General features: G+C 34.5%; 1 protein-coding gene across 2 annotated transcripts; it reads left to right on the top strand.

Annotated features, from left to right (window-relative positions):
- The first annotated feature begins 5438 nt into the window (after positions 1–5438).
- Positions 5439–12253, top strand: LOC113320136 (bZIP transcription factor TGA10-like). 2 transcript variants are annotated; one of them, XM_026568075.1, is made up of 11 exons: positions 5439–6002; positions 6151–6302; positions 7136–7221; positions 7314–7469; positions 7586–7657; positions 7764–7823; positions 7974–8051; positions 8172–8247; positions 8378–8649; positions 10324–10563; positions 11741–12253. In XM_026568075.1, exons 1-11 carry the CDS (start codon positions 5839–5841, stop codon positions 11888–11890), a joined length of 1506 nt encoding a protein of 501 aa, XP_026423860.1. In that variant the 5' UTR covers positions 5439–5838; the 3' UTR covers positions 11891–12253. The 2 variants fall into 2 exon arrangements, with proteins under 2 accessions (XP_026423860.1, XP_026423859.1); XM_026568074.1 differs by having other exon boundaries at positions 6148–6302.
- Positions 12254–12825: the final 572 nt, after the last annotated feature.

The raw sequence follows: 12825 nt of genomic DNA, 5'->3' as shown, positions 1-12825 counted from the left end.
ACTTCTCCACTATAGCCACTATATCCAAAATTCCCCTTATACTCGTATCAAGCCAATTATAAGCAGACAATGAGATACTAATTAAAACCCTTGTGAAAAATGAAGTTATTAGCATTATTAAGAATCTATCTGGGTGGAATGCACCGGGATCATATGGTTTCCCTGCTGCATTTTTGGAATACAGTTGGTGATGATATTACAGTCATGGTGCAGAATTTTTTCAGCACTAAAACAATTCCAGCACATCTTAATCAAACTATTACATGTTTGATTTTTAAAACTCAACACACCGTCACTCCAAATGATTATAAACCAATTGGTCTTTGTAAGTGTTCTTATAAAATAACTCAAACTATTATTCTCTAGAACGAAACCCTTTAATGGAAAATATATATTAATGACAACATTGTCAATTCTTAAGGAATTTGTGGACTTGTCTGGTCTGATTATTAAGTTTGCTAAATCAGTGGCCTTCATCGCAGTAGACTTGTCTCATGAAGATAAATAAACATAGTAAATACTTTGGGGGTAAAACATGTTCATCAAATAAATTAGGTTTGCCATCTTTCTTGGAAAATTGAAGACTAGTTCTTTAAACTCAATTCAAAACTAATCTCTTTTGAACTTCATTCCTGCATATTATATGAGCAATTTTAGATTGCAAAAAAATACATTGAGACAACTTGACACTATTCAAAGAAGATTCTGCTGGAGACAATATAAGGATGGTATTAATCTAGTAGCTTGGGATTCTCTGTGTTTTTCTAAAGAAGATGGGGGTCTTGATTTTAGGAATTTAGAATAGTACAACAATGCTCTAATTACTAAGCTAGCTGGAGATTGTGTACAAAATCAGAGAAACCTTGGGTGAAGAATATGAAAGAAAAATACTCTCTTATTGTGAATTTATTCACTTGCAGGATAAACATCAAAATTCCTCTTGGATTTGGAAATGAAAAGAGCAAGGATTAGAAAATCTTAAAAAATTTCATGCATGAGATATTAGATGTGGCAGTAAAATCCTTGTTTGGTATGACAAATGGATTAGAGGCCTTGATACTCCACCTACTCCTAGCGACACCTTTATAGATTCAGCTAAATAATTTATGTGTTAGATCTCATGCTTCAAAATCCTAGAAATTGGAATGCCTCTCTAGTTCAGGCTATTTTCTGTAACCACGTAGCTGAATTGATACTTCAGATGCATATAGTACGATATGGAGAGGATAAAATTATATGGGAACCAAATAGAACTGGTGAGTTTTCAGTTAAGTCGGCTTATAAATCTTTGACTTACAATGCTCATGTATGGAAGGAACTCTAGAATCAACAAAACCAATAGATTCCAAAAGTTGCTTGGAAACAACACTTTGGAAAACTAGGGCTTCTCATATAGTAAAGTTTTTCATTTGGAAATGCTTGAAAAATGATTGTTTTGACCAAAGAAAAGTTAAGTCATTATAAGAGGAATATAGATAAAAATTGTCCTCATTATCATACACATGAGGAAACCTTACAGCATCTCCTAATTAATTGTGATAACTCAAGATTTATTTGGTTATCTATGAATGTTAATGTGTTTAGCATTCAGTGAGGAAACCTTACAGCATCTCTCATGACTAAGCATTCTGTGTTATGTAGTTTCTTGGATGATCAGTTGGTTTACCCATATGCAGAGTATAGAGTCAGAATCTAGAACCATTTAGATTCTCACTTTAACGTGTACGGCCTGGAAACCCTGGAAAAACAGATGCATGAAAGCCTTCCAAAATAAAAGTATGAACAAATGGCACACTATTAAAAGTATTCAGAACTTGGTAATTAATGCCTCTTAGATCCTCAATGTCAGGATAATGAGAACATAACACATAACACAGAAACTTGGTACCCTCTAGAAAATAATCAATTTAAAATGAACATTGATTCCTTTTCTGATCAGTTTATAAAAGATATTGGTATTAGTCTGGTTATCAGAGATTCTACTGGTATAAGATGGGGCATCACAGGCAGATGTGTCCATGATGGACTAGATGCAGAGCTCGCAGAATGCTTAGTCATGAGAGAAGCCATCATGCGGGCCAAAGACCTGAAATTGGATAATTTAGTCTTCTAAGCAGACTGTCTGAATGTAGTTAACTCTCTCAACAATGCAACCTTTTTTAAATTGGATGACCTAAGGGATTGTGGTAGAAATAAAGCATATTGTAGCTACCAAATCTAGAGTTAACAAATCCACTTTTGTTTTTTGGTATAACATCCCAGAGGAATATGATAAAATTGTAAGGGATGATGGGATTATTAGCACGAAGTTATGTAATTCTCACTTATGAATGAAGCTGTCCTTTTACATCAAAAAAAAAAGAATTATCTAACCACATAGCCCTCTGGAAATACATATTATTAGAATTGCTTAAGTACTTACTTAGCTAATATATCTATTAATTTAGAAACAAAATTACTTCCGCATCGCGAGAGCATACTTGATCTTGCATAATGGTAGGAGTCCAATCTACTAGGATATGACGTCATGTAACTGTGAGGTAACCACTAACACCAACATATAGTTTAACCAAAAGAAATAAAAAATTATCACCTTTAACAACTACGCCAAGCTTCTCTGTCTCCATTGAAGTTTCTTTTATTTGATAAGATAATTTCTAAAGATTGAATTTTTCTGGCGAAAATAAATAAGGTTATAATGGTAACACATTTCTACAAAAGTAGGGAACCAAATATTCATTAGCATGGATACGTCGAATATTTAGTGAAGAATTACAGTTATCTCACAGTTAACTGACCTTATATCTCAGTAGATTGGACGTCCATGATTGTGCTAGTTTAAATATGTTCTCGTGTTGTAGAAGTAAAAAATATTCCAATGCATTCCGCTTCGCGGAAAATTACCGCATCTTCAATGTGTAGTTATTCTTCGTACTATTTATGAAATTTTGATCGGTATAAGTTTTTCCCATTAAAAGGATGTATGAAGATTTTTCCACTAAAACTTAAGTTTTAGTCAAATGATAGTGATGGACAAATTGTAATTTGTTTCTGGACCTAGTTATACATGTAATTGAGTATTAAATATCCTGGCATTTTTAGGGGACCCTAAAAGAATTAGGAGCGACACAAAAATACAAAAAATGTCATCCAAACGTAAAATGTAGGCATAACTTATCTCCCATTTTTTTAATGGCCAAAATATCCTTTACAATCGGTAGATAACTTTACAATCGGGAAGTTAATCCACAATCGGGAGTCAATTTAGTTTACATAACTTCTGGATGTAAAGTATCCCCAAAGTAAAATTGTTTATCTTTTGAATTTTGATTATCCAATAATCGGTAGTTAATAAAATTATCTTGACTCCCGATTAAAGTAGACCTTTGGCAAAAATACTACCATAATCGGTAGTTAATAAAGTTATCTTGACTCCTGATTAAAGTAGACCTTTGGCAAAAATACTACCATAATCGATAGTCAAAATAGTTCATATAACTACCGAATACGGAGTTACCCCAAAATGAGATTTTGCAAAAATTCTCAACTTTTTGAATTTTGGTTGAGCCTATAATCGGTAGTAAATGAAGTTATCTTGACTTCCGATTATACAGTTTGTAAATATCCTACCATAATCGGTAGTCAAAATAGTTCATATAACTACCGAATACGGAGTTGCCCCAAAATGAGATTTTGCAAAAATTCTCAATTTTTTGAATTTTGGTTGAGCATATAATCCATTGTAAATGAAGTTATCCTGACTTCCGATTATACGACGGCTCTCTTTCCCAATATCCAACCATATTCGGTAGTCAAAATATTTCATATAACTACCAAATGTAGAGTTGCCCCAAAATGAGATTTTGCAATAATTCTCAATTTTTTGAATTTTGATTGAGCCTATAATCGGTAGTAAATGAAGTTATCCTGACTTCCGATTATACAGTGGCTCTCTTTGCAAATATCCTACCATAATCGGTAGTCAAAATAGTTCATATAGCTATCGAATACGGAGTTGCCCCAAAATGAGATTTTGCAAAAATTCTCAATTTTTTGAATTTTGGTTGAGGCTATAATCGGTAGCAAATGAAGTTATCCTGACTTCCGATTATACAGCGGCTCTCTTTCCCAATATCCAACCATAATCGGTAGTCAAAATATTTCATATAACCATCGAATACGGAGTTGCCCCAAAATGAGATTTTGCAAAAATTCTCAATTTTTTGAATTTTGGTTGAGCCTATAATCGGTAATAAATGAAGTTAACCTGACTTCCGATTATACAACGGCTCTCTTTCCCAATATCCAACCATATTCGGTAGTCAAAATATTTCATTTAACTACCGAATGTAGAGTAGCCCTTAAATGAGATTTTGCAAAAATCATCTACTTTTTGAATTTTGGTTGACCCTATAATCAGTAGTAAATGAATTTATCATTAACTTCCGACTGTGATAGAAGTCAGATACGCATTTGGCACAAATTCATAACAATCGGTAGTATCCGTGCGTTATTTAACTACCAATTTAATATTAACAATCGGACGCAAAATAACTTCCGATTACGAAAGGGCATTAACGTATTCTATTACCCTTTAGAACATCTCTTAACCTTGTATAGGTCGGGAATAAAAAAATCGTCGTGATTTTTTCGCGGTCGCCCCTAAAAATAGCACGTTAAATATACACATGACAAGTGGAATCGATTGAAGAACAAGACTGTTCCGGTTCAAATGGAACAAATCATCGGATAATAGTCAAATGGAATATACATATAGTCAGCATTAGAAAAGGATTTAGCAAAGTTCTCAAATGAACAGGTATTATTGGTTGACATCTTCGTACTCAAGTCAAATGTACCCATAATACGGATATTCCTACATTTCTTCTTACTACGCAAACCCATCCATTGTCATTGATCAGACAAATAATCCATAACTATGCAAATATAAAAATACGCAGTACGGTAATACCTAACACAAATTAGAAAACAATGAATTGAGATATCAACGGGAATGCATATGTATATATATATATAGTCACCGACCAGCCGGCTAGTCAAGAAAGAGTGCTGATAAGGGTAATCTGGCAATGAGAAAATGAATATAAAAACTTCAGCAATGAGGAGGTGTTTTAATTTATCTTTTTGAGAAAATAAATGGAAGCTTAAACAAGGAACCTAAAAAGCGGTTCCGTTATTCTTTGCGAAACTAGTAGCTTCATCAGACTACATATCCTAGTAAAAAGTGTTCCCAGTTCTGGTCGCAAGAGTGTACACGGGTTTAGCTGTGATCACCGTTGATATCTTATTCGCCTTCTTGTGTAGCTAGGAGTATTTTATTATTATTTATCTAATTTATATGAAGTCTTGGCGGTATTTGTCTTCGTGTAACTGTTCACTTTTGTAGAAACTTAGACTCGGGGATAGGGAGAGTCAGAAGTCAGTCCTTGTGCTGTAGCAGGAGGAGTAGTTCTTTCTTTCTTGCCATTATTCATCGAGTCCTAAACCGCTTTATCTTGGGTTTTTCTCAAGTAGAGAAAGAGAAAAGAAACACTAGCAAAACGGAGTTTGTCCTCATGTTTTTGCATTTGATTCGAGTTTCTATCTGATTCATTTCACAATTCTCTGTGTATATACACTTCTTCTCTCTATATCATCTCTTTACCTCTTACATCTGTTAATTGTATTTATATAAATCAATAAAACCTACTTTTTTTAATTTATCTCCGTGACCATGATGATGACCAGATGATTCTATGATCTCCATTAATTTTAATGGTTTTTCTTTACAAGAACCGTCCTTGATCAGAGGAAAAGACTGTATTTTGAGATTATTCCATGGATACTACTAATAATAAGGGAAACAATAACAACCATCAAGTTCAGTTTCTCCAACAACAATTACAAGTAGAAGAGCAACATCAACAACAACAACTGCAACAGATTTCGTACGGGATGATGATGCAATCTACAACACAATCATCACCTACTGCAAATTTTATGTAATAGCTAGCAGAATTGAAAAAAGAAATGAAAACCCCATACTTTGAATTTCCATATTATCACTTGAAATTTTCAAAAATATAGAAAGCTGATTTTGTAATGATCCTTATTTAGTCTTTTTGTATTTGTTTGCTTTGTCAACAGAAGTAGCGGTAAAGATACTGGTGGTAATAATCATACTACTGCTAGTACTACAGGAGCTTATGATTTGGGTGAGTTAGATCAAGCTCTGTTTATGTATTTTGACGGTCATGATCATCAGAATCAGCATCAACCATCATCAGCCCAAGAACAAAGACGTGAGTTTCTCTCTCATATAATCCACTTGATTTTGCTTACATATATATATATATATGGTCTATACTTTTCTTTTCTTCTAGCTAGTTCATCGTAGGGCTCTTGATCATAATTAATTAGTTTAAACTTGTTTATGAGTACTTCTTTTTAACTAAAAGATTCTTGGTTTGAATTTTATTCAAAGGGTTTCTCTTTAGGAGGTTAGGAATCATGAGAAAAGCGTGGACAGGAGAGGATCATAATCTCTGATGTTCGTACGTACAATTTTATGAACTTGATATGATTCTCTTTTGCAACACAGAAATGAAATACAACTTTGAAAACAAGAAAAAAATTCAGAAGAAAGGAGATATTCTTTATTTGAATAAGGGTTATCTTCTTTTCTTTTTAGAGTTCAGACCGTGACATGTAACAGAACTAGTCATCAAGAATTTCTTGCTCATACATGATCCATATCTCTCTCTCTATCTCTCTCTCTCTAGCTGTTGTGTACTGAAAAAGTTCATGTGTACCAAGAGAGTATCAGTTTCTTCAACTTTCTTATTCTCAAATATTCTCGTGGATTTTAAATTTTTTGGTTCCTTCCACTCCTTTTCTGTTTTGGGGTGGCACAGAGGAATAGAGTTTCAAATGCATGATGATGAAGAATTTTCATTTATAAAGCCAAGTGTTCTTATTTTGCCACCACCTCCATACTTCAATCTCATCAGCTTATTGTTATTCTCTTTCTATCTCTGTTCTAAACATGGGTTAGTCTACATTTACTTTTTCATGTTGTTGTTTTTGATGATTTACACAAATGACTTGGTGATAAGAAACTGTATACTATTTGCAGATCAGAACTCAACACCTGGGATCAGACCTCCAACTTTGAACATTTTTCCTTCTCAACCAATGCATGTTGAACCTTCTCCTACAAGAGTACGCATCTGTCTCTCGCACACTCTTTCTCTATCTCTATTATTCTCTCTGCTTGAGTAATATTGAAATGCATGGTTTTCTTTAATGACCAGCCAATTGGAACAAGTAATTTAATTTCATCAAAAAGCAGTGGGGTTGGTGGTGCCAAGAGACCATCCGAAGTACCATCCATGGAGTTGAATAACACGAGTTGCAGAAATAATAACGATATAGCTTCAGGAAATAGCGAAGCATCTAAAGTTATAAAAGTACGTATATTTTCCACCTTTTTTTTTGATCGCCTTTTTTTTCCTTCTTCTCAAGGCTTCCTGTAACATTAATTTTGTTTGTTGATTATTCTATATTTTCTATTTTGTTTTTGCAGCGAGAAGGAATTCGAAAGGTTGCTACATCAAGTAATTCAGAACATGAGGGACCTAAAACACCAGACCCTAAAGTAAGTTGAGTTGATTTAGGTTTTTATTATATCTAGGGCTATGTTTTAACGCTTCAACAATCTAGTTAGCTAAATATCTTGATGGTGTTGTTGTGTTGGGCGCCAGACATTAAGGAGGTTAGCTCAGAATAGAGAAGCAGCTAGAAAAAGCAGATTAAGAAAGAAGGTTAGTCAACAACTCCAAATAATATATCAAAATGATTCGGGTTTTTTCATGAACTTGCCGGTTACTTAATTTCAAACAGTAATCGAATCTACAGTAACAATTAATTAACTAAGGAAGCTCATCAGCTTCTCTTGTTGTGCTTGATTTCAGGCTTATGTTCAACAGTTAGAATCAAGTAGGATTAAATTAACTCAACTCGAACAAGAACTTCAAAGGGCAAGAGCTCAAGTGAGTATTACACGGTGGATAGGTTTCCTACAGTAACTTAGTACACTGCTCAAAATGATACTTTGACATAATATCTTGCAATTAACTATATTTAACATAGGATTATTGTTGGTTAATTAGGGCGTGTTCTTAGGGGGAGGAGCTCATCTTCTAGGAGATCAAGGTCTTCCTGTGGGTATCAGTAATATCAGCTCAGGCGAGTCCATCTCTAAACCCTAAATCCACTGGTTACATATATAAACACGTATCGTGCAGTGCCAATTAATTTTTTGTAATGTAAGACTAGCTAACACGCCTAATACATATATAAAAATTTAATTGATCAGAAGCAGCAGTTTTCGACATGGAATACGCCAGGTGGCTTGAGGAACATCACAGAATCATGTGTGAACTTCAAGCAGCAGTTCAGGAACACTTACCTGAGAACGAATTACGACTATTTGTAGAAAATTGCTTAGCTCACTATGATGAATTGATCGGCTTGAAGAATATGATCGTTAAAACCGATGTTTTTCATCTTTTTTCTGGTATGTGGAAAACTCCAGCTGAGCGTTGTTTCATTTGGATGGGTGGATTCAAACCATCGGAGCTTATTAAGGTACGAAACTTAACCAAACTACTAATTTAAAAGTTCACCGAAGAAATAATTAAACAAACCGCAGTTCTGCATGATTTCAATACTGAAACTTTTCATACTAAATCAAACAAAATTAAAGACATAAATGTAAGTAATCAGCTGAGTTCAGTTAATATTAGATCACTCAATTACCCATCACACGCAGAACTAGAGACGTGTAAATAACGCAAACATTTTTTGTTCAAGCGAATCAAATGCCACGATCCCCCCCCCCCCCCCCCCCCCCCCCCCCCCCCGGAAGAAAGACACCCTACTGGCCTACTCTTACACGCTTTAGCTGGAGATGACTGGTTCTTGTTTATGGCGAGGTTGGATTGGTGATCTCCAGACACCAAGTACATTATATACCGAATTTGACGTGTTTCGATATTTCCAAAACTTATTTTCTAAGTAACTTTTTAAATGTACAATATAAAATTCTGCACATAATTTTTTTGTTTTTGCTCGGTTGAAACTCTGCACATAAATAATGGAATAATCTGATCAATGAGTTCATTTCAAGTTTAGTTGTTACAGTTGCTAGTGTCACTATTTGAAGCACAGAGATATTTAGTAAATTTAAAAGCCCTATAATAAAAAGTACGTCTCCGTTCATCACAGAACTCCTGCATTCGGAATTAGTTACACATGCACAAACCTATATTATCTTATGAATTATTAGCAGAGGCATGGGGTTGAAGAGATGATGCTGATGAAATAGTGAAAGTGATGCACTAGCTGGCTAGATAGATGATATACAAGAGCTGGATATGCATGGGATACGAACATGCATATGATGATTTCATTGAAATACAACTAAACAAGGAAAAGGAGACGTAAACTGCATGGAGTTGAGATGTTGTCGGGGCATTACTATGAATGTGAAGATTTGGTAATAGTAACAATATTGCTTTATGGTAGTCTACGGATTTGAGAGAGAGATTCATCAGACAAAAAAATCAAAGAAGAATGACGAATGAGAGAAGGAACCTAATTAGGTATGAAACGATATGAAAGGAAGAGAAAAGAAAGGTTGCCATTAAAGGGATGAATTGTGGTGTTTTTCTCATCCATCTCACAAGCTTTGTCTTTTTTTATACGATGCTTTCGATCGATAAAACAAAATAAATAAGAAAACAACTCTTACTAAAAAGTAGGTGACAGATTCAGATTGAGAGCTCAGATTAGACCGCGAGAGGAAATAGCTTGCTTGCACGTACTGTTCTCTCTCACACATGTAATGCAAACAATACTGCTACTGGTCTTCCCTACATTCCAGTTATTCTCCAGGGACAAAAATAACAAAAAGACGTGGAAGTAGAGATAAATAAAATTTGATTACAAAAATGAAGACAATTTACTATTTAAAAAGCTGGTTAAAATTTAGTTAAGCTTCTAATTTAACCAATATTACTCAAAAAAATCTATTTATGAAATTTATAAAGTGAAACTATATGCATTATTTTATTTTTATAGTGTCTTAAAAATTATTTGCTAATTTTAGAGTCATATTCATTTAATTAAGCGAATTACGTAAAGAAGTTAACATTTTGCATGCATAATGGATATATGTATGAGAGAACTGTTGTAGTTATTTGGTTGAAGCTAGCTATATATGGTGTTAATACGGTGTTGAACATTGTATGTGATGTTTAGATGCTTTTGAGTCAAATCGAACCACTGTCAGAACAACAGATCTTGGGTATATGTGGGCTCCAACAGTCAACACAAGAAGCTGAGGAAGCTTTAAGTCAAGGGCTTGATGCGCTACATCAATCACTCTCAGACACCATTGCTTCTGATGCTCTGAGTTATCCATCTAACATGGGTAACTACATGGGTCAGATGGCTGTTGCCATGAACAAGATCTCCACTCTTGAAGGTTTTGTTAGACAGGTACGTGTGTTAATTTAAAGAACATAAACCTAAAAAATTACTATGTCATGATGCCTCCTTGTATATTAATTGGAGCACCACTGTTGGCTCTATGTTGCCATTGCTGAACGATATACCTAGGTGATCAAAAAGGCCAATCCGTACACTTCACTATTTTCTATTCAATTATTATAAATGCAATTCTCAGACGCTAGATATTTCTATAAATATAATAGTATAATGTGGTTGATGAACAAACCCGACATTAATGTAGAAGGTGGCCAACCTCTAATTGATCACATGGAGTTGTTAAGCCTAAACATATATAGTTTTCTTCTAAGTTTTATATCTATCAATTGGTTTTGACAAATACATACTCCCTTTAGTTTCTTTGATCATTTTTAAAATAATGACACTTGTTTCAGCTAGCCATCACAGAAATGTTTTTGAACAACTAAATGTTCATGTACTCATTTTTCTTATAAATCTCTAAACGACTTTTTTGATTTTCTATTTTGGAAAGAAACTTTTGGAGTTTAGTGCTTACAAAACAGTGGGTATTGCATGCTGTAATTACAGGTTCGAACAAAATACAAATCCCTACCATATAAGGCACATGTTTGATTCGAAAGGAAAAGGCATTGGTGTCTCATTAGCATTATACATTGGAAATATTCATAGAGCCCACTCTTGATTTTGCAGTGGAATATTTCAGAAACTCAGTATGGCCCACTTCTCATCCCTAGTTCCACATTTTATCACCCCTGACGACCTTTTTCATGATTCAAGTTTCAACCGAACCAGTCCACTACAGTACAGTTGATAAAACCAAAGAAAACAAGATTTCATGCACTACCCACTCGGTCACTCACACCAACAATTAGTTGATCAATTTACATATGCATGCATGGAGTTCGTAAGCATTAGGAATGGTATTTGTTTATCAGATTAATTTGGTGCTTACCAGATTGACTATCTGAATTATATGTACGTGTCGAATGCATTGAGCTCACATTTTACTTTTACTGTCTTCGGAAATGACCTTAGAGTTGTGCACATGATCTCCTACCTGTAGCCAAACTAACAGTAAGTTAGGGGTCATCAGGACTAAATTAAGTTTGTGCACAACATATTTCTCGACTCTTTAAGTGCTAGGGGATAAGGAATTCATTGATTTGAACTTAACTTGAATTTGCAGGCTGATAATCTGAGGCACCAAACGTTACATCGGCTGTATCAATTGTTGACGGCTCGGCAGTCTGCAAGATGTTTCTTAGCCATTGCTGAATATTTTCATCGCCTTCGAGCTCTTAGTTCTCTCTGGCTCTCTCGTCCCAGACAAGAATAGTGATATCGATCGATTACACAATACCATTTCCATCCATACCCATTAATCAACCTATAATTCAATATACTATTTTCTCTTAAAGTTCTTCATTTGCTAATTGTTGTTTTTCTTCTCTGCTCTATCTTCTTAACTACTATTTAAGGGATACTGGATTAGGTATATGATGGCATGCAGATACTTAGTTTTCTCAACATCAGCAGCAGCGCCACTAGCTAGTACTCTTTTGTTTCCAGTACTTGTTGTATACATAACTTAGTGATGATAGATGTAAAGAATGAAGGTAGTGTTGAAGCCACTCTACATTAAACAAAACTGACTCTCTCTCACTGAGAAGAATGCGATATCCGCGTATTTTCTTGTTAATAGGAAGTAATATAGAATGTTTTGAAATTAAGATCTACGAAGAATTCTGATCATCTTTGTTAGGTTGAGTAAATAAGAGAGATCTTGAAAGGCATACAGAAGATCAAGAAAGAATAGAAATTGAAATGTTAAAGAACAATACAACTCAGAAGAAGATAGCTAGGGGGAAGAGGAATGTGTCTAAATTCACAGTAGCTTGTAGGCGAGCGAGAGATAGATAAGGGGAAGGAGGAAAGAAGAATGGAGACGAGTGTGCTTGTGGAAACGTCCATGTGGCTAGCCATCGGATGAAAGCATGCACATCATATTGAGTATTTATTTTGAAGGATAGGATTATTGTTACTAGTGTTCGCATTGCGTACATCACGAACCTCTGGTAAAAGAGTGGGTAGTGTATAAAAAGGCTAATTTTCATCTCGTTTGACTATTATACCCTCGTATTATTTATTTCTCATCACTTGTATCGGCACAAAATAGGAATATTATCTAAATGAAATTTGCAGTTTCATAATATTGTTTATCTAAGGTGCCTAAGGAGTATTCCTTTTATATAATAGGATAGATCTGGGTCA

Source organism: Papaver somniferum, chromosome 11 (genome assembly GCF_003573695.1).
Source record: "Papaver somniferum cultivar HN1 chromosome 11, ASM357369v1, whole genome shotgun sequence".
NCBI classification, from domain to species: domain Eukaryota; kingdom Viridiplantae; phylum Streptophyta; class Magnoliopsida; order Ranunculales; family Papaveraceae; genus Papaver; species Papaver somniferum.
This window is presented reverse-complemented; position numbering and strand designations above follow the sequence as displayed.

Bases quoted from the DNA above. Each gene is read 5' to 3' on its own strand.
- LOC113320136 (XM_026568074.1), top strand. From the start codon at position 5,839: ATGGATACTACTAATAATAAGGGAAACAATAACAACCATCAAGTTCAG. The intron at 8,052-8,171 runs GTGAGTATTACA...TTGGTTAATTAG, and splicing joins TTCAAAGGGCAAGAGCTCAA to GGCGTGTTCTTAGGGGGAGG. The intron at 10,564-11,740 runs GTACGTGTGTTA...TTGAATTTGCAG, and splicing joins TTGAAGGTTTTGTTAGACAG to GCTGATAATCTGAGGCACCA.